Here is a 22774-nt window from a genome sequence, read left to right on the forward strand (position 1 = left end):
GTGATGAAGTACTGAAAACCTCCTCTGGCTGGTATGTTCAGTGGTCCACATACATCAGTATGTATGAGGGCCAAAAGATCATTAGCTCTTTCACCTTTTCCTATGAATGGAGACTTTGTCATCTTTCCAATTAAACAAGATTTGCATGTCTCATATGATTCATAATCAAAAGAGTCCAAGAGTCCATCTTTATGGAGTTTGGAAATGTGTTTCTCATTTATGTCGCCTAATCAACAATGCCAAAGGTAAGTTGGATTTAACTCATTAGGTTTCATCCTTTTAGTATTAATTTTATAAATAGGCATTTCAAGATCAATGACATATAATCCATTGTTCATTTGTGCAGTAGCATAGAATATATCATTCAAATAAATTAAGCAACGATTGTTCTTTATTATAAATGAAAACCAAACTTGTCCAAACAAGAAACGGAAATAATATTCCTGCTAATTGCAGGTACATAATAACAGTTCTCTAACTGAATTATTAAACCACTAGGTAAAGTCAATACATAAGTTCCTACGGCTAAAGAAGCAACCTTTGCTCCATTGCCAACTCGTAGGTCAACTTCACCTTTTGCCAAATCTCTACTCCTTTTTAGCCCCTGCACATTGGTACAAATGTGAGAACCATATCCAGTATCTAATACCCATGATGCAGAAGTAGATAAATTAATTTCAATAACAAAAATACCTGAAGTTGAAGTCTCTACTCCATTATTCTTATCTTCCAGGTACTTTGGGCAGTTTCTCTTCCAGTGTCCGGTCTTACCGCAATGGAAGCAGGTACCTTCCTTTGTTATGCCTCCACTAGTCTTCAAAGCAGCAACAGTGGGTTTGGCTTTGGCAACTTCCTTTCCTTTCCCTTTATCACCCTGCTTGGTGGGTCTTTTGTTCTGTCTCTTTCCATTTCCGATCATCAGAATGGACTTCCCTTTTGACTTCAGATTCTGCTCAGCAGTTCTTAACATGGCTAGCAGTTCAAGAAGATATTTGTCCATATCATTCATATTGAAATTAAGGACAAATTGACTGAATCAATCTGACAATGACTGCAAGATCAAATTAGTTGCAAGTTCCTTTCCGAGGGGAAAACACAATCTCTCAAGGTTCTCCACATACCCAATCATCTTGAGCACATGGGGACCTACAGGGGCTCCCTCAGCTAACTTGCCTTGAAAAAGGGCTTTTGAAACTTCAAATCTTTCATGCCTTGCTTGCTCTTGATAGAGCATCTTCAGGTGTTCAATCATATCGAATGTTGCCATATTCTCATGTTGCTTTTGCAACTCTGAGTTCATGGTAGCTAGCATGAGGCAAGCAGTTTCATTGGCATCATCGACATGCTTCTTATAAGCATCTCTTTCTGCCTTAGGTGCAGAACTAGGAGGTTCCTCTTCAGGAACAGGTTTCTCCAAGACATACATCTTTCTATCATGTTTGAGGACAATCCTCAAATTTCGGTGCCAATCCAGAAAATGTGTCCCAAACAATTTTTCCTTGTCAAGGATTGATCGTAAAATGTTGTTAGAGGTGTTTGTTGTCATGGTAATCTACATGAAAATAATGAAAATATAAGTATCAATAACATATTTAATTAGGCCTTTAATTAAATATGCTCCCACTATTTTACTCAAAACAAATGACCTTCACCATTTGATTCGGAAAATCCCGTTGGAAGATTTTCTAATGGGTCGAGATCCACATTTCACTTTGTTTTAAGTCCGCGTAGGCGGATTACACAAAACTAGGTTATTTAGGTATGAACTCCTTCCAATTGTATCTAATACAACTCTCGAATATTTTAGTTGGATGAATAACTCCTTATTCCAATCCATCACATGGATCATTTCCAACTCTTGCTTCTAAACATATATAATCTTATTATAATTTGTTTAGTTAAGTTTGACCCATTGTTTTAGCAATTGGATATTACAATTATCCCATCGCACCTTACTAATATAGAACATGCACCTCACGTAGGCGAAACCTACATTATCCGATACTAGTCTTGATGAGTGCTAAAACTTGGAAAGCATTAACGTAATATTTAATTTGAGGGAATTTGCAATTATTATGATCTCACCGGCTTATTTATCATATAAATCGTCTCTCACATGCATCAGCATACATTCACATGCATCAACATACATAATGAAACAGTTATGGCCCCTAGCGCAATTGTTCTCCCAAGCCAATGAGAGAACCTAAGCTAACCTAATAACGATCTAAGCTTCTCCAAGCAAGATCTTCAAGGTTGTCCTCCTTTGATATTGTATTCTTCTCTTTCTTCATAACATTACATTACATAAAAGAAACTCGTTTTACATACGAGGGAGTGAGATGAGAAAAGAAGTTACATTAAGAGATTAAAAGAGAGGCACGACACGCAGGTCGTATTTTAAAATCCCAAAACAAAATCAAGGAAAACTAAGACCATAACCGATCACCACAAGACAATAATAATAAACAGATTATTATTATTAATTTAAATTCTATTAATTAATTAAAACCAAATTAAATTTCAGCGACCGATCACACTTTTGAAATTGACGTCGTTTTTCGCATCAACACTTGATACTTTAAAGCACAACTCTTGCGCAGTCACAACCCTAATCGCATAACTCTTTGACGGCACAACCTTTGTGCCGTCATTCACCTTAATGCACCAATTTCAGAGCGTCAAACACACCTCGATTTTTAATTTAGTATGATTGATCAACACGTCATTGCTTCACCATACTAATGTCGGATCAAGAAGCAAATGACCATTGATCGCTCAAAGGAAAACAACAATTAAGTGTTTGAATGAACGAAACAGAAACAGTATATCATATATACCGTATTTTGCATTAGTATTACTTATATCATATATATAACTTGATCGATCTCAATTGCGTAACCTATGGACGATCGATGTATCGTTGCTTCACCATACTAACGTCGGATTCCGAAGCATAGTCAACATCAATCATCCAAATCATACACACATGATACCAAATTTAATTACTCGTTTATTCTTTGATTCATTATGTCTTTTAATCGTATTAATACATAAAATACAGAAAATAAACAACTATCAGATGCATGGTTTCGTAAGTGGCTCTGATACCACCGAAGGAGAAGAGCGATCCAAAATGCAGTGGAATTTAAAAATTTCTCCTTTAGTGATCCTTATGAATGGGCATGATAAGTGATAGAATCGTTACCTCTTGTGGCGATTGTAACCTCTGATGCAGATCTACGGAGCGATCACGAACGTTGAACGATGGCAACGCCTCTACTCAGTCCACACGAACGGATTCCTTCAATCTCAGTGCCAGCTGCTACGAATGAAGGCTTTGAGTGTGTGTGTGTGTGTGTGTGTGTGAGAGAGAGAGAGAGAGAGAGAGACGTAATTGCAACTACACAAATGCTTCTACACAAGGATTCTATTTATAGAACCACTTGTCTGGGATGCAAGCTAAAAAGTCCACTTAAGTGTATATGGCACATATCTTATAATATGCCAAAATCACTTAAGCGCGTGGTACCTTACCATATTTCGTATTCTACTTAAGTACACCGTACCTTACGATGTTCTACGATTCACTTAAGTGCACCGTACCTTACGGTGTTCCTTAGTTACTCTATCTCTCATCAATCCGTCCTTTTGTGTGTGACCCTGTAGGTTTTCGCGGCATTGGCAATTATATTAAATCATGTATTTAACATGATAAACAGTGAGCGGTATCTGGCAACACATCACTGCTACCCAAGACACAAAAATGTCATGTGATCTGACAAATCCTTTTATGATAATACTTATGTGTATAATTACCCTTTTGCCCTTATGTTTATATTGAACACAAGGCATAGACCGTGTCATCCTTGTCCAGTTTAATATTAGGCCCATAGACATTTATCCTGTTACGCAGGATGGGCAAATTCCATCTAGGTAACTCATGTCCCTCAGTATGCTTCGTGGAGTACCCATCAACTGTCTTTATAGTCATCCAGTTACGGACAATGTTTGATCATCAATAAGGCACTCGACTCTACATCTAGGGTCCATAGTGGTTTCAGGCTGAATGGTGGTATACACCATTATCACCATGAGAATAACTTATGATACTTTGCATAATATTCTATATAGTATTCTCATAGTGGGTCAATCCAGTATAAATATTACTCTTAATATTCATACCTATGTTTAAGACTTGATAACTCCTTATCCATAATCCATGAGATGTGATCATCAGTTTATATATATAATAGTCTTAATGCTTTAATGTTATCCCACTTCACAATAAAGCTCGACTACGGATACTTTAAGAATAGTGTCCTTATGTTTAACGTGATCTCATGATTAAGTCACACTTGATACATTAAACGAACTAACTATTCTAGGGACTTTATTAAACAAACATAATAAAGAAAAGCCTTTTATTAATAATAAATAATTCGATACAAGTACCAAAAGTATTGGCCTTTAGGGCTTACACCAACAATAAATTCCTTAACTAAGAACCTAAACATTGATTAATGTTTTCTACTAACAACTACTTCGAAGAATAGTTTGTTAAATCATTTGCAAGGATCTGATGAAGTTTCAAAGATCAGAATATAAGTTGCTAGTTTCTGATGAAATGATCTTCTATCTGAGTTTGTACAACCTTCATGTTGCTTCTTGAGAATTAATATACATGTTCTGAACCTAGAACATTAGGTACTTGGCATCAAGTTGTTCTGAAAGTTCTTTTTGGAAAACTTTGGCATTGGCATCTAGCTATGAGGAAGAGCTTCCTCCATAGTAATCAGACTGAGAAATCAAGTTCTTGAGAAGAATTATCTATTATGAAAATTCTTCCTCTCAACAAGGTTCTGAAAGTTCTGCTCTTCAAAGGCAATCTAGCTCTGAGAGAATTTCAAAAGATCCAGATTTCAAGTTCTGACTAAAGACAACTAGCTCTTAAGTTTCTTTAAAATAACTCAACCAAGCTTCTGAAGTGAAGCTCATCATAATGTTGATGTTAAACAAACCAGTGCTCTGGATAACATCACTCAACTTCTGAAGATAAAACCAGATTCTGATTGAAAATTTATTTTGTTACTTCAAAAAGGTTAATCAGGAAAGTGTTCTTTCATTCTGATTTTATCTTTTAGGATTATACATCTCATGGGGAGCTTTCTGCTTCTGTAAGATGTATTCTTCTGTGATTATCCTGTACAAAACTATTCATCAAAATACATGTTTTATCATCATCAAAAACGGGGAGATTGTTAAAACAAGGTTTGATTTTGCATTTATACATTGAGTTTTGATAATAACAATGTTGTCTTTGTGTGAGAATAATTTTGGTACACTAATGTTTATTATTGTGTAGCTTTAACAGCCATTTCTGATTTGGAGTATATAACGTGCAACCTCATCAGTATCTGAATAATGAGTTACAAATCCGCTTATGTGCCAGTTATTAGAAGTCCTGAAAGATGTTCAATATTGTTGTTGCAATGATATTTCTACTTCTGTGCTGATTCACTCTTTAGAAGCTTTTGAGGAGACATTATATTGTTGTTGCAATATTCTGTCAGTTCGTGCTTCTGGACCTGACTCTGATCACCCAACTTCTGAAGAATGGCAAGCTTCTGAAGTTATGTTATGTAGCTGAAGATTCTAAAGATCTCAAGCCAGATGATTAAGGTTATCAAGGTTCTGACTAAATATTCTGAAGACTCTGAAGATTCTGAAGAAAATGAAGATCTCAAGACAGACTACTGACACTATCAAGGTTCTGATCAAAGATCCTGAAGTTTCTGAATCCAGCTCTTTGTTTCTTCATTTCATGCTTCATCAACTTTCATCAGAAGCCAATGAACTTGAAGATAAGATAAAATGGGAACATGATCAAATAGTACATAGTACAAACCAACTATCCTCTCCACTACCTGATATCATGGGCAAGGATAGTACTATACATCACACTTGTCACTAATTTTGTAGGCAAAGGATAGTATGCAGTATTACCCGTTTCACCATCTAACAGTGGACATCCGCTCTATGAGCTTTCTCCGTTTTGCACTCCAACGGTCTTCTTCTTATGTTATATAAGTGAGACTTAGAGACTTGAATAAAATGTAGGTGACACAATATTTTAACAAGTCTATTTTTTTGTGAAAAGCTATCATTTGTTTGTACACTATTTTTCTTTAAGTGTTTGTTTATCATTTGTGTAAAATTTGCTTGTATATAAGCAACTTGTAATACACAAAATATTATTCAAACTATTTGTTTGATTCCTTAAGGAGGTTATCCTTGAGAAGACAAAGAAGGTTATTCTTTGTGAGTCCTTAAGGAGACTGGGATATAGTTGGATCCTTGAGAAGACAAAGAAGGTTATTCTTTGTGATTATTGAAATATGTTGATTATAGTGGATTAAGTCATTGAATGTAAGGCAAAATCATCTTGGCAGGTGAACTGGAGTAGCTTTGGGTTTCAAGCGAACCAGGATAAAAATACTTGTGTTTTTATCTCTTTGTTACTAACTTGTTAGTGGTGTTCTTGTTTTGGGAAAAGATTTTGCTTGTAAAACTCAATTCAAACCCCAATTTCATGTGTTTTTCACGCCTTTATAACTTGCTTGGGAAGATATGGATGCATAAGAGATGGCTCACATGCCCTTCACCCAGAGTATAAGGAAATGACGTCAAACTGACGTGTGTGATAGTGACCCTCGTATGGGCAGAAGCAAACGTCTCCTGGTAACATACTGTCAATATAGATTATGAATGGTTCGACCACTCTACTCTCCCTGTACGAAACAAAAGTTGTTGCACGTGGTCAGTCCTCATTGTAGGCAGGTGCAGCTTCTCACCCGATTATGTTAGGAAAGTGAGAGATTATTCATCCCTGAAAATGGTTCAGATACAATATTAATAACAAGTGTAACAAATGAATTATGAAAATATTAATAATAAGAAATTATTGTAAGGAGCGTGAAGCTCCCTATCATCTATTTTGTCTTCCAAATACAACTCTCACACATCTTCGAGTACAGGTAGACCAAACAGGAGGCCTCCCAATTGTACTCGTGAATCGCAGTCAGGTCGCTGAAATACTTAAGGTAGTGCACATCGACATAGGTTTCACTTTTGTTCACAAATATGGACGTGTCAACCAGGAACAAGAAGTAACACCTCAGTGTGCAATATCGGTTGTACTCAACCTGCATATCATCGCCTACAACATCCAAGACCCACTGTAAATATTTTTTATAAAGTTTTTCCAAAAATATAAACCTAACATGAGCACCTCTATTGACATGTTCCTCTTGTGTGGCCTTAGATGGTTGACCATCATTTCGACCCCATCCTCTCACATGATCCTCCCATGGTCCAGTAATCTCCCCTTATGGAAAGATGCAGAAGGTATGAGACGTCATCCAAGGTGATGGTTATCTCTCATATAGGTAGGTGGAAATATGACGTCTTTGAATGCCACCTCTCAGAAAAACCCACATGCATTCCCTGGTTTATGGTCATGTAAGCCGAAGAACATAAACTGACAAGCCTATAATAGTGGATAACATCAATGAACCAAGCAACACTGGGTTGTGCCAGCTCCAAAATCATCTTGTCGTGGTTAATAGATTTCAAACAATCACGCTCCTCTAAAAAGAAAGTATAACCATCAATATGGATTTAATTAGCCTACAACATATGTATTACGAAAAAAAGAAATACAACTCTTCATATCAGACATGCCTAGCAGCATGGACTGCATAAAGATGAAGTAAGAAGGTGTCAAATGGGCCTCCTGGGTAACTCTCTAATGGGGCATCGAGATCGGCATTGGCTTCCTTTTGGGCTTTAAGAGCTTCAGGAATTCCAGGTTCTACTGCCTATGAGGCTTGGGAGAGTCGTCTACAAGAATCAGACGGGTGGGAACCTTAAGGTTGCGAAGTAGATGCACCATCAAACGAGTTATCAATAACTCGTAGTCTCGTGGTCCTCGTTGCGGCCCTCTCACGTCGTACCGACGCAGTTTGGAACACACACTCAATCCTAATCCGACCGGTGTTCTTTTAAGCTATTGCACCTGCATTAGAAACAGAGACAGAAATAAACAGTATGGAAAATTGATGAGAAGGAGAAGCTTGAATGTCACGAGAGTCTGGAAAGAATGAGAAAGAGCTCCAATGATATAAACTTAAATGAATAGATGAGAAGTAAAATCGTTGCAGAGCTCAAATGAATTTTTTCACAACTTTTTAGAAAATGAAGGGGGTGGAAGAAAGGATATGGTGCATGATATGAAAGTAAAGCGTCTGAAGATGCATTTGGACCACTCACAACTGTTTGAATAAATGGTGTTTATAGATATGCGTTTTCTGATGATTTTTTACGCATATGAAGATGCATATTCGGATTAAATCTTGACATAATAAGGGTGTCTTCAATTTGGACTGAAAAACAGCTAAAATAGTTGTGTTCGAAGATGCATCTTTGAACACTTGAGACATTATGATTTTTTCATAGTGGTGTGATCACACGGAGACATTATAATTTTTTCATAGTGGTGTGAAATAACACTTAATGGTGGGTGGTGGAAAGAGCATTGCTAGCATTTTTTGGATTCCTATTTATTTAGAATACTCTAAAAATGTGTTTGGATGAAGCATTTTAACGAGAGAAAGTAATCTTTTGAGGGAATTTAAAATGATTTGACCAATTGTTTGGATAAAAAATATGGAGAATTATTAAAATGATGTAAATTCATGAAGTATTTTATTCAAGTTAAATTTAAGGAATTTCAAATGACACCAATAAATAAAGAATTCGAAATTATTCTCTTACTCTATATAATGCAAATGTTAAATTATTTATTATTAATCTTTTAAATTTTGCTAGATGATCCTCATACTTTATGTAAACTTCAAATTCACTCCTAAAAAAAATTTAAAAATTGCAAATAAGTTTAATAATTCTCAAATTTTACAAATTAATTCCTTTAAATTTTCAACAATTACAAATTAATCCCTAATTTTTATATTTTAAATTTGGTTCAAAAATTTAAAATTTATGAAAATGACCCTAAAAATTTAACAATGAATCATATTAATACTTCATCCAAACAAAAGAATTTAAAAATGAATGAATTTCAATTGAATTATTTAAAATATTTAGAATTTTAAATTTCTTAAAAATTCTCAATTACCTCGTCCAAACACACTCATCTAATAAAAATGGCTAGTATAGTGTATGCGTATTTTAAGAAACAATTACAAAACTAACATAAATGATAATATGGTGAACTTTATTGGTGAAATTTATTGGTGAACTTTATTATAATTTATTTTAATAAAAATTGAAAGTATTTTGACTATGATTTCTGAGTTCAAGTTACAAAGAACACCTAACTTATTTGTACGACAATTTTGAATTTTAAGGAAAGGAATAGTACCAAAATAATATAAATATTATGAGTTTTAAAACAAATGTTTTAGTAATAAGGAGGTTGAAATCTTCAATTTAAAGACAAAACTCACCTTATTAGAGAAAATAATACTATGTTTTATATAGTATGATCCAGCTTCAAAGTCAAAAATTCAATCATGCAAAAGAATAATATACTAACTTCTATCTCCTAAATCAAACTATATATGGTATATACAGGTTCAAGACAATATTAACAGATTCTCAACTGTTTTTTTACTTGTAATAGCCAAACATTTTTTCAAGAGAAACAAACATTGACAAAAGTAATAGATAAACAACAGCAGAACAAAGCATATTTGGCAAATTAATCCATCCTAGAACCATGAGCATATATTGATGGCAGGAGCCATCGGAGAAAGCCGACGTTAGTTTCTCCTTTTGATCTACTTGTTGAGTACTCAGCTAGCATGTTCCATAGGTCTCCAACAGTCCATCTCTGCGACAAAATCCAGCATGTAACCTGCCACGACACAAACCAATGTCTAGTGAGAAATCAACCCCGCAAGAAAAAACCACTTTTACTTTTAATCTGAATGCAAAATTGCAAATAGATCGTACAGGTACAGCTACTTAATATATGCCAAATTACCTTGTCTAGGTTCTGCAATGCCCCCAATCTAAACGTGTAGTATGCTATGTAAGGTCTTCGAGCCTGCAAGATATGACGAGCCAAGAGAAAGTTTAAGGTTCTCCTTCGAGCATGAAAGATCAAACTGTCAAAGGTAAATTCTAGAAATACAGTTGTTTCTGTCAACAGACCTCAAAGACTCCTTTTTGAGAAATAAAGAATGCATTTACAAGTAATGACGAAAAAAAAAAAGTGGGATTTTTCGTGATGTATGTGTAAACATAAGCGTTAAATTCAAATTCATATATTGATGACTGAAAATATAAAATTACTTGAGAAGCTGCAAGCCACTGAATTATGGTCTTTACTTCAGGATCTCCTCCAAAGGCACCACATCCCCAATTCCCGGTTGCAACTCCAATATCATTGCTTTTCTCTATCATATCGTAATCATTTAGAAAAATTCTGATTTCTTGATATGAATTTTTTCCTTCATTTGTTTCCATAGATGTTGACGTTGCAGCATCAAACTGTGAGAAACGAAGAGTGTTGTAAACATATAGCTGAACAACGAATAACAGCAAATAATAACAGCAAGTAAAAACCACATTGATTCTAGAAAGTCATAGTAAAGATGAATGAACTTACGTTCTCTTGTGGTATTTTCTGATACTGTTGATATTTAGATTGCTGCAGAAAACCACAGAATGCCTTGTTGATTTCACTGCAGGAATGAACAAGCTCTTAAATTCATGCTATGTTACAACTTCTTTTCTAAAAAAATTGAATAAAAAGTAAAAACAAAAATACTATCATCAAATAATATCATGTCCTATGATCAAATATATTATGGATTGCTTTTCTTCACATTCAGAAAAAAATTGAAAAATAAAGAGATAAAATAAGTACTGAATCTGAACCCTAAAGAACAGAAGCCACATAAAAAGAAGGTTAACAAACCGGAGGAGAAATTTTTCCCTGTATTGCCTCATCCCCGGACCACATAATGCATCAATTGCAACTATCCTGGTTTTACGTCTTCCAAGGGCATCTATATCTTTGTCATCCACATAATCCCCGGAAAATCGAAACGATGATGCATATCTAAAGAAATCAAGAGATATTATCATTGTTAGGTTAGGAAGGAAGCACAAAATAACACAATGAGACATCGCATCAGAAATGTATCTCCCGATTATAGAAGAGGAAACGCACCACATCAGGCATAACAATCAGGAAACATGTTTTTCTTCCAATTTAAAAAACAGGCGCTAAAAAAATTCATTTCTAACTGAAATTTAGATCCATTGTGTAAGACTTACCCTTTATAACTCGAGAACCTTTCCACGCCAACAATATCTACAGCCTCATTATCAGCCATGGCCGGCAAGAAAACCATGCCAGCAATCAATTCTGGGCTGATCATGAAGCGAATTTCCTCCTATACGAGACAATTGTGAGCGAATTTATTAAAGATCAGTAGGCTGACGCTGAAAGCTCAAGTGAGAAAAATATATCAATTTGCAGAATCTACACAGTGACGTAAGTTGCTAATACAAACTGCATACATATGCCTTTAAAATATATTAGGAACTAAGGCTCTGTTTAGATAAACAACTTAATTAAGGACTTATAGCATAAGTGCTAATATCATATAAGTGTGTATGTATAATCTATTTCTATACAAAAGGTAAGATAAAGTCAAATTGTTTTCATATAAACTACAACCTGTTTTCATAAGCTATTATGGAGAGCTTATGGAAATAAGTTGGAAACAGCTTATGGACATGTCAGAAGCTGTTTACATGAGCTCTTCCAAACAGTCTCACAAATACTAATGTCAATACATAAATTTAAATAAGTCAACCTAAACAGAATCTATGTCCTAAAGAAGCTACATTCGCCCAACATTTAATTGTAAGAGGCTAAGGATGAAAATATAATTATAAACATCTTGCATTGCACCTGTACACAACCCCTACGAAGAGCGCCACCACCAAGATATTCATTTGCAAAATCTACTTCGATAGCTTCACTTGAATGATCTTCTATGAGTCCTGAACTGTGAACCTATAGAAATGTAAAAGTATCACCTATTACAATTTACAAATCAAGTAGATCATTAAAAGAGATTAGTTTTGTTGACAGTTGAAAATAAATCTCCTTCAAGTACCTCGAATCTACATAGAGGTGTAACAGAAGTGCTCCAAAAGTTAGAATTTGGGTAAGAAATGTGAACAGAATCATCATCCCAGGGAAGTACTTTTCGCTCAAATGAGACAACACCCTTAGGCATATCAGAGCTTATCCTTCGAAAATAATGAAGGATGCACCAAATCTTACTTTCCTGTTTTTGACTGTAATCATCATAGAGACTCCTATAACATGTGAAACAAGGCACTCAAGTCAAGGCCCGTTTGTTACGGATTATAAAAACAAAAGGGATTTCGATATTCAATAATTTAGAGGTTAATTTTTAGACATTTAAAAAAAAAACAGAATCTATTGTGTATTTTTACAAAAAATAAAAATCACTTTGTTTAAAAAAAATCAATTATTGAAAAAATGATTTTCAAAAGCTGATCAAATTTTTAGATTTTAAGGTTTTTTCTTTTCAGATTCTCTTTTTTTTTTAACTGAAACAAATGGATTTCAATTCCTAAAGTGAGTGTTTAAAAAACAAAAAAAAATGATTTTTTCACAAAACAAAACTGTAACAAATAGGTTCTCAATATGATCAATTCTTTTTATACTTCTCATTCACTGTCGTTAAGTCACTCTCAAACACAAATGTGAAAATACCATTGACAGTTTGACACCACTAGGAGAAATAAAATTATCAAAATGAAGGCTAAAACAAGCAATTGAACAGGTGAATAAAAATGAAATCGATTCAGATTTCTTACGCAAACAACTGATCAAAGTTAACTGGTTGAAGTTGTTTCTCATATCTGTCATGGACTGGGAATAGACATAAAAATGAGCATGCAAGAAGAGCAGCAATCAACTCCTGTAAAGAAAGAAAATGCAATAGTAAACTATAGCTATCATAAGCATGTAAGTCATGATCTTGTACCATACAACGGCAGCAGAAGCAGCCTCAGTCATGCAAGAGTTTTGAAGGTGGTGCTGGTGACAGTAGTAGCCAAGTTGTATTATTCTAAGTACTTAAAAAGCTGGTATATTTTATAGGCAACAAAATCACACCAAAAATCATTGTGTTTTTTTGGTTCAACGGAGGAGAGGTGACGGATTTCAACGGAGGAGAGGAGAGGCATTTTAATCGAACATGTGTTTGGTTCAAAAGAGGGGAGGAGAGGAGAGAGGAGGAATTTTAATTAAATATATGTTTGGTTCAAAGGGGAGAGGAGAGATTTTAAAACTAATTTACTTTTTTATCGTTAAAATCATACAAAACTCATGTTAATAAAAATAGTTATGCTTAACAATGGTTTTGAATATATTTTACCAAAGAGAAACGTGTTCATTCATAAGCAACACATAAACCAACACAATAGTAAAGGCTTCATATAAATTAATAAAAACAAAACAAAACCCATGAAAAGAGGAAAAAAAACATGAAAAAAATAATTCATTGTAAAACATTCGAGAGACAAAACAATAATAAAAAGAACAAAATAAAACACTTGAAAACAAAAGAAAATGTAGTAACAATAATGAAAATAATGAAGTTGCCTTCGAAAAAATAAAATAAAAACGAAACAACAAACATCAAAACGGCAACGGCAAGAGTTAACGTAAAAAAAAGTCAAAATGACATCAGATGTGAAAAAAAGGAAAATGGCAGCAACAATGGTCGTAGCATATGAGATTGACTTGAGAACAGAGTTATTAATTCCGGATAGCGGAGCGGAGCAGCCAACCCCAAAAATGGGATAGCGGGATAGCGGATAGTGGATAGCGGGATAACTTTTTGGACTAATTATATGAATAATCTACATATATATTTAATGTAGATTAAATAACTTTTTGGACTAATTATAGGAATAATCTACGTATATTAACTCCAGAATCACTATATTTTAGAAGAAAGGAAAAAAAAACAATGATATGAAAGAAAAAACAACCTGAAAACGAATAGAAAAACAATGAATAGAGAAGAACAAGATAGAGAACAAAATAGAAAAGCAGAAAATAGAAGAAACACGATGGAGAAAGGTGAAAAAACACGAATGAGAGTGGAGAAAACACGAACGACTACAATAAATTTTCCAATTTTAAACTTTTTAAGGGTTAAAAGGTTTTTTCGCACTCCAGAAAAGCCCTAAAAGCAGAATAACGCTCCGGGCCGGGAAGTGCTCCGTTCCCGCAACCCGCTATTCCAGCTTTCCCAGCCGCTATCCAAAACTGGGATGAGCTCCGCTCCTCCGTAGCAGAGGGTTGCCGCACCGGGAGAGAATCCCAGGATAGTGCTTGGAGCGGCCGCTATTAGTAACTGTGCTTGAGAAATAAATAAAATTAATGTGTACCAAAGCAAATAAGGCAAGAGCAAACTTGTAGAGAAAATTTCCTCAAGGATAAATTAGGATTTTGTACAAAAAAATTAGAGTAATTTTGTCAATGTAATAAGTTTTATTTTAACAACCCCCCTCTCCCCCTCCAAATCCCCCCAATTCGGGGGAATGAAAAATCACTCTCCGAGTGATTCTAATCGCTTCCTCTCCCTTCTCCTCTTAAAAAATTGAACCAGACACTTTTCATTTAAAATACTCTCTCCCCTCGCCTCCAAAAACTCTCAACCAACCCGACCCTTAACTTAATTTAAAGTTTCAAAACTTTCTCAAACTTTGTTTTCAAGTCAAGTTAGTCTTTTATGTTTAACTAAGGTGGTGATGTGGCATGGAAAAATATAGTAGAGGAAAGAAAGGGAATGCTGATGTGGCATGGAAAAATATAGTAGAGGAAAGAAAGGGAATGCTGATGTGGCATGGGGTGAAGAGAGCGTGGTATCCAACTAAGCGTAATCAGTTATATATGAACTGAAAAGAGATATAAAGGGTTATCTTTTGGGAGAACCATTTGTGTTAGTTATGGTTAGAGAAAATTGTTCTCTGTAGGTGCTTTGCTCTGAGGGCATTAGGATGTTCATTCTTTTGCATTTATCTTACACACTCAGAAATAATGCACTCATCTATTTCCACTATTCATCTATTTTTCTTCAATTCACTGTCTATATCTTGGGTTCGCTTCAGAAGAGAACTAAGAATGAAAGTTGGTTCAACCGTGTAAACATTTTCAAAGATAAGGGTATAATTTGACAGGGAAAAAAATATAAATGACCTGTTTGAAACTTCGAACTAAATTAAATTAAACAATCTCTAGTGTAGTTTTGTCCATTTTATATTGTTGCAGTGAAAACACAAAACAAAGTGGTTTAAGAATTTTAATGTCAATTAGCCTTGTAGGTGGAATTTGGTTTTTAAACAATCTTCAACCATTAAACGTGGGTGAATAAAAAAGAATGTATATTCAACCAAAAAGAAGAAAGCGCGTAAATTTTGGTAACAAGCAAACCTGGGTAAGGAACACTATCCCGGCTTCCTGTGAATCCAGCATGCGAAGACCAGTTCTGATAGTGGCTCCCTCTCCATCAATAACCATATCCACGTTTTTATAGTGTGCTTCCAGCAAAGAAGGCAGCCTCAAAAGCAAACCTCCCAATGCTGGAAGCACCTCCTCAAACCACTTCCTACATTCCTCTCTAGACATCAGCTGAAACAAACAATATAAGTGTTTGTTTTATTCATCAGCTATAAACAGCAAAACCCATCCATGTCCCCAAAATGCAAGGGAAATCCGATTAAAAAATAAAAATTTGAGGTTTTAAAAAGGTGAAGTTACCTGTGTGGTATTTTACCTCGTCGAAGAAGAGGGCATATCCATGTGCAGCGGAAGGGGCTAAAGGTTCGTGAGAGAGAGAAAGAGAGTTCCTGAGTTCAGTCATGAAGATGAATAAGAGCCGGCCCGAGTCAACTCGGCCGCATTCAAGCTCTCTGAGAGACTCCACCACTTGGGATGGCCAAAATAGAGAGGGAAAACGCATCACCACTGGTAAATATGGTAGAATTGATCTCCAATCCTCTCTCTTCTCCATTCTCTTAAGCTCTTTACAAAGGAGTGAGAATAAACTGCCTACAACTTACCAATATCAATATGTGCAGCAAAAAGAATATTGCAAAAATGAGATATGAATTTGTATTGCAGTTGTCATTCCTGCACAGTGAGCATAACAATATTGATATAGAAAACCCTCGATGCATTCATATTTTTTAATCAGTTCAAGTAATGTCATTTGGCTATATGGAGACAGTAAATAAAAACCATAAAAGGTTCAATATACTCATCATGCAAGTTGTAACACGGCCATATTTTCACAGAGATAGTTTTGTATTTTCAAGATTAATGCAGGAGACTGTATTCTCTGGATTTTATTGTACATTTGGGTCAATGGTGGCATGTATGATTTCGAAACAATTTAAAAAATCTAATGCAGTGTATCGAAATCAAACTCAATAACCTGCCAAATTTAACATTTTTTAACTACTAGATCCAACAAAATTCAATCCACTACCAGTAGTCTGAACAAGAACACTTGCCACCATAGAAATGATGAAACCGGTATGAATCCCTTACTGTGATTTTCCTACCAACAATTTTACTAACTAGCTTGAAAACAGAGTGGCAATCACCACAAACACGAAGATTCTTATAAATTCTAATAGTAGAGCCTTCGGGACAATTGATCAACCCAAATGCAAGGGCAACTCTCTCACTATGGTTCCAAAGATTATGCTCCTTTTGTTCTTCATCTGTATCTTGCAATGCATAGCTTGTGTCTGGCACGTAGCCTTCCTCCCTGGTCATCTTTCTGAGCTCTTCCAACTTTGCATAGATTTGTGCTGTTTGTGTATGAAACTGGTCTCCCATCCCAAAAGTTGTAACCTTGTTTTTCAACTTGATCCAACTGCAGGCAGGTTTCTTCTTTAAACTGTGTGATTCCATTTGCTTTCTCACATTCTCTACATCTCCCCATCTTTGGGTAGACGCACAGACATTTGAATATAGAACATAGGCTGAATCATCAGATGAGTCCAGCTCCAAAAGATGATCAGCAGCTTTCCTCCCCAGCTCCAAATTTCCGTGTATTTTGCAAGCAGCCAACAAGCTACGCCAAACGAGGTCATTTGGTGGGACTGGCATCTTATCAATGAAAGCTTCGGCCTCAGCAAGCCTTCCTGATCTCCCAAGAAGATCAATTATGCATACACAATGCTCTATTCCAGTAGGGACACCAAATTCAGTAGTCATCGAAGAGAAGTACGCAAGACCCTCGTCCACCAAACCCCCATGGCTGCAGGCAGACAGAAGCGAAACAAACGTGATGTGATCAGGTATCAGACCAATATCAAGCATCTCTTGAAAGGCCTTTGTAGCCTGGCGGAAAAACCCATGTCTGGCCAATGCAGATATTAAAATGTTCCAAGACCTCTGTGACCTACTTTTTGGTAGGGGAAGGATTCTAAATACATCATCTATTTCTCCACATTTTCCATACATATCCATTGTAGCATTTAAAACGTATTCATTTGACTCAAACCCGAGTTTAATAATCCAGCTGTGAAGCTGCTGACCCTCATCCAGTACTGTCAAGTTACCAATAGTAGCAAGAGCTACAGAGAAGCTAAATTGATCTAAATCAACCCCGTCATTTCTCATCCTTGCAATAAATTTTAGTGCTTCCTCACCAGGCCCATAATGAGCATTTGCAGAAAGAATGGCATTCCAAGTACTAGAATTTTTATTAGCTAATACATCAAAAATAAAGTTACTTGCATTAAGATCACCGCACTCAGCATACATTGTAATTAGGGAGCTTTGGACATACGTATTCAATTCAAATCCTGCCACAACAATGTGTGCATGGATTGGCATTCCATGTTTCAAAAGATAGTCAGGAGACAAACAAGCGCCAAGAAGATTGACAATAGTAATGTAGTTCGAAAGTAAACCTTCTCTTCTCAATAAGTTGAATGATTCGAGTGCGGCATTTGGATCTGTGTTATCGGCATGGCCACCAATCAGTGCATTCCATGTTACCACATCTCTCTCCGGCATAATTTTACACACTTTTTGTGCTTCATCCATCAGCCCAAACTTCCCATACATGGTGACCAATGTATTACCTATGATTAAATTGTGATGTAGGCCATAATGGACCACAAAGGCATGAGCAATCCTCAGTTTTTCTAAATTATAACACGCCGATAATGCAGTTGTAAAAGTTACATAGTTCGTTGTCTTTCTTGTTTTGAGCATCTCAATCAAAAGTCGTATGGCATGCGAATACTTTCCATCTTCAACATGGCTTGCCATCATGGAATTCCACGAAATTAAATCTCTCTCTGGCATTGTATGAAAAACAAACTCAGCATCCTGAGGCGATCCAGCCTGAGAATACATACTTAAAAGACTATTGCATACACAAACATTTGATTCAAGTCCAGATTTTATCATTAGACCATGAAGTCCTTTTCCCCACTTCAAATGTTGTGCAGAACCACATGCCGGTAGCAAGGCAGATAGAGTAATATAATTTGTTTTTGTGTGAGAACGACGCATCCAAAAGAAGTGTCCTAGAGATTCTTCAAAACGACCATTATGTGCACTTGCGCTAATAATTGAATTCCATGAAATAGTGTCCCGTTCCTTCATGTTATTAAACACTCGAGATGCCTCGTCTACACTATCATAATTACCAAACATGGATATAAGGGAGTTTGCTACAGAGACGCTACAAGTGTCTAATCCAGATTTGACAACATCTCCAAGGATCTGATATCCCAAGGTTGTATCCCCAAACATTCCACAAGTTCTAATAACTGTAGCCATTGTATTTTCATTACAAATTAACGTGGTTTGTCTTAAATGACGATAAATATTTAGAACTTCTGTTGTATGCCCATTATCTGCATAGCAAACCATCAAAGAAGTCCAAGAGACTATATTTGGTTCCTCAATCTCTTCAAAGAGTTTATTAGCCTCAGAAACCGAACCATGTGTGCCATAAAAGTGCAGCAAACTAGTACCAACAAATACATTAGACATGAAACCACATTTGACGACATAACCATGAATCTGAAGTGCCCCTTCAGTCATGCACCCTGACCTATCACACGCAGTCACCAAACTAGCAACTACATAACTGCTTGGCCTGGCACCATTTTCAAACATATAGCAAAAGAATTTCATAGCTTCGTGGTACCAACCGACTCGAACGAACCCCGACATCATGTTATTCCAAGAAGCATCATTCCTGTCCAACATCTTATCAAAAACATGTTGAGCATATTTTATGCTACCAAACTTGGAGTACATGTTAATCAACGTATTTGTATAGAATGTGCTGAGTTGAAAAACACCTTTCACGCAAAGTGCATGCAATGCTTTCCCAACAATTCCTTCAGTAATTTCCGAGAAGCCCTTTTGAAGAAAGCGTGAAACTGGAGGGTTAGGGTGGTCCTGGAGAGGCATATGGATACCAATACCATAGCTCAAGAATTCTTTTTCTTTTACGCATGTTCTAAGCTCGGCTTGGCAGTTCAAAAGTGGCGAATACGTAACAGGTGGGGCATGCAAAACACTAAAAGTACACAGCTTTCTACAATTCCTAGCCAGCTCTAATAATTGAAGAACACCATAACCAGCTTGTGAAGAAGAACTGCAAAAGGTCTTACTGCAAAAAAAAATCGTGACGTCCCATATTCGCAAATTAGTGTTCTTCAATCCACATTCTGATTCATCTAACATTATCAGAAAATTTACTCATTACCAAAACCAAAAAAAAATGCACACTACCAAACTCTCTAGCACCATCACCTCTGAAAAAAGGTGTGTCCGAGTCGGACTCAGACATTGACAATTGGGATTACATTCAATTTTTTCAAATTATTACCGGTGTCGACGTATCAGTGTTGGTGTCTCGTGCTTCATAGCAACCAAACAAAAGATAAACAATTTCAAATTGAAAGATAGCCCTCATTACAATTAACCCTAATAAAGGGAATTGAGAAAATAACAACTAAATATAACAATATTTGCATTCAAGACCCTAATTTTCTTCATACGTTTTACTAATCAGTCCATGTAACACAATTAAGCTATATGGAGAAACAAACAAAAAAAAACTGTAAAATGTTAACAGTATTGAAGCATGAAAGCTTAAACTCACGTGGAGGATTCTTGTGCGTTAAACGACAGCGATTCGTTCTTTCTGATGTGCGTTTTGACGCTTTCTTTCTCTGCTTCAGCCTCCACTTCAATTCACTTCCAAGTTCTTGCCCTACGGTTAGTCAAAGTTTAAGAGAGAATTCATCTCCGCTTCCTTCTTTTCTCTCGGTCGTTAGTCAAATTATTTGCTAAATGGTCCTTCAATAAATGTTAATTTAAGGATCAATTCCATTTTTACCCTAATTTAACCATTCATCCATGAAATAATGATTGCCCATTTCCATTAAAAAAAAAACTATATCAAAATAATTTTCAGATTTTAATTTCCAATTAAGTTATGTGGTGGAACAAGAAATGTTTGGTGGAGGAAGAAGTAGTATTTGTAGCGCTGGAGTTGAGTTTCTAATACGGTGGAGAGTTTCTTCAACTTCTAAATCAGTGAGAGAACGAAAAATAATGTGAGAGTGATAATGGATTTTGTACTTGTCAAAAAAGTACAGGTGTTCCTGTTTCCACATGGACAAGAAGATTCATATGTCTTAGTATGTTTATAATACGATATGTTGGTTAGGGATTGTTCACGACAGTGAGAAACCCTATGTGGTAGTGTTTTGAGGTAGTTTAGAAGATTTGTTCATGTGAGGTGAGAGGCTCTATTGATGATCGATGATGTTTGGTAGCAAACTTATAATTATAAGCAAATGTGTTAATACTAAAATGATTGTTGTGCATTATAGGGTGTGGAGAATATGTATCACTTAAGGTTTGTCATTTCTCCCCTTTATGGGAGGTGTATTTATAGAGGTCCCTATGACCTAGGGTATAAGTCACCCTTAGTGACATCAACCTCTCCCTCCTTTTCGGGAGAAATTATTGACCAACTATATATATGAGTTAGTGGAGACTCCTTCTTTCTTGACTCACACGTTAGGGTTACTTCTGGGCGGGTCTTCGGGTCATCATTCGGGCGACACAACTCCTAGGCGAGGGCACCTTGGTTTAGGGCTTCTGCAAATATAACAATACATAGTCCCTAAAACACGAGGGTTTTTCTAAGGGCAAAGTGTTTTTAAGCTCTTGGAGCGCGCCCTTCGCCCTGTATGTAATTCCTCCAGACGAGGGCGAGTCCCTCAACTGGGAGGAGTCCCTTAGCTAAAGATATCTCTATATATAAATGGTGAGTCCCTCAGTTGGAAGTGAGTCTCTCAGTTATGGCGAGTCCTTAATTGAAGGCATTTATAAAAATGGTGAGTGGTCAAAGAAAGAGCACACTTATTTTTAGGTAATATTCCAAGATATTAAAACGTTAATCAATTTTGAAAGCTTGGGTGTCTGAGTAGGAAAAAGGCATGGGTGGCATTTAATGCACCTCGTGATGACGCTTCTTGGAAAAATCAATTCTTTTCACATCACGTGTCTTTTAGGTGTGTAGACTCTCCTACTTCTCGTGGCAGTTCTCTTGTTGGGTTAACGTGTAACTGTGTGTCTTTGGGGCTTCCCTATATTACTTTTGTAAAACCATTTTAATTTCTCCTTTTTCATTTCTCTTTCTCATAGAAGCATTTTTGGGTTAGACACTTTCTCTTTTAAGTCTCTATTTTTATTGATCATGGGGAAGAAAATTAAACATGTTCATGTCCTGCATATTACGTCCCTGTATTCCACAAAGGAAGTGATTGGCAAATTTCGCCATGGCATCAGATTTTCCAGCACTGGTCAAGAGAGGGATGTGATCATGGAGTCCTATTTGAAAGATGATATGGTGAATATGGATACCTCTGGTGAGCCGTCTGCCCCCTTTTTTTATATTCATCTTCTTGTCATTTATGAGTTGAGGGTTTTGATTCCCTTTACCTATTTTGAAACATAGTTTTTGACTACTGCTAATTCTGCCTCCTCTCAAGTTACTCTGGATGTATTGGGGAATACTTAGAGTTTTTCATATAGTTTGTTGTAGTTTGGGTGTATCCCCCTTTGTTATAGTGTTTCTCCATTTCTTTAGGACGAAACTCCTTATCTCCAATGGTTGGATGATGTTGCGCCCTTTTCTTAATAGATGTCAGCTAAAACCATTCGCCAACCATTATGAGGATTGGAAGAACAGGTTTGCGCATATAAGAGGGCATGATAGTGTTTCTCCCATTATAGTGAGGGCGAATAACAAACCATTTTCCCCTCTATCCTAGTCTTCAGATCTGTGATTTACAACGAGGGTGGATCCACATATCCTTTCTCCCCTCGATCGAAAAGTGATTTCGGTTATGGAGTGCTTCCGCTCTAAAGAGTATTGAAGGTGTGAAAAACACAAGAAAATGAGATTTGAATTGGGTTTTAAAAATAAAACCCTTTTACCAACTCAAAAACTCCACACAATCAAAAGAACAATGAGAGAAAGACACAAGGATTTTTATTCTGGTTCGCTTAAAATCAAAGCTACTCCAGTCCATCCGCCAAGGTGATTTCGCCTTATACACAAGGAAT

The 22774-nt window shown here is 36.0% G+C and overlaps 2 protein-coding genes across 5 annotated transcripts; both read right to left on the reverse strand.

Annotated features, from left to right (window-relative positions):
* Positions 1-9626: 9626 nt before the first annotated feature.
* LOC127085582 (poly(ADP-ribose) glycohydrolase 1) lies at positions 9627-20444 on the reverse strand. Of its 4 annotated transcripts, none has more exons than XM_051026088.1 (12): positions 20295-20444; positions 15924-16194; positions 15581-15778; positions 12952-13055; positions 12219-12423; positions 12011-12115; positions 11368-11486; positions 11006-11149; positions 10694-10769; positions 10378-10575; positions 10067-10129; positions 9627-9937 (listed from the first exon to the last, which is right to left on the reverse strand). In XM_051026088.1, exons 2-12 carry the CDS (start codon positions 16158-16160, stop codon positions 9782-9784), a joined length of 1605 nt encoding a protein of 534 aa, XP_050882045.1. In that variant the 5' UTR covers positions 16161-16194; positions 20295-20444; the 3' UTR covers positions 9627-9781. The 4 variants fall into 4 exon arrangements, with proteins under 4 accessions (XP_050882045.1, XP_050882046.1, XP_050882048.1 ...); XM_051026089.1 differs by having other exon boundaries at positions 15924-16198; positions 20295-20439; XM_051026091.1 differs by having other exon boundaries at positions 15924-16279; positions 20295-20434.
* LOC127085581 (pentatricopeptide repeat-containing protein At3g24000, mitochondrial) lies at positions 16548-20443 on the reverse strand. The gene is made up of 2 exons (XM_051026087.1): positions 20295-20443; positions 16548-19799 (listed from the first exon to the last, which is right to left on the reverse strand). The coding sequence occupies exon 2, from the start codon at positions 19595-19597 to the stop codon at positions 16634-16636; it is 2964 nt and encodes a 987-aa protein (XP_050882044.1). The 5' UTR covers positions 19598-19799; positions 20295-20443; the 3' UTR covers positions 16548-16633.
* Positions 20445-22774: the final 2330 nt, after the last annotated feature.

The sequence above is a fragment of the Lathyrus oleraceus genome, chromosome 5, assembly GCF_024323335.1.
Source record: "Lathyrus oleraceus cultivar Zhongwan6 chromosome 5, CAAS_Psat_ZW6_1.0, whole genome shotgun sequence".
NCBI lineage: Eukaryota > Viridiplantae > Streptophyta > Magnoliopsida > Fabales > Fabaceae > Lathyrus > Lathyrus oleraceus.

Bases quoted from the DNA above. Each gene is read 5' to 3' on its own strand.
- LOC127085582 (XM_051026088.1), bottom strand. From the start codon at position 16,160: ATGGAGAAGAGAGAGGATTGGAGATCAATTCTACCATATTTACCAGTG. The intron at 15,779-15,923 runs GTAAAATACCAC...TGTTTGTTTCAG, and splicing joins ATGCCCTCTTCTTCGACGAG to CTGATGTCTAGAGAGGAATG. The intron at 10,770-11,005 runs GTTTGTTAACCT...TCATTCCTGCAG, and splicing joins AGGGAAAAATTTCTCCTCCG to TGAAATCAACAAGGCATTCT.
- LOC127085581 (XM_051026087.1), bottom strand. From the start codon at position 19,597: ATGCCTCTCCAGGACCACCCTAACCCTCCAGTTTCACGCTTTCTTCAA.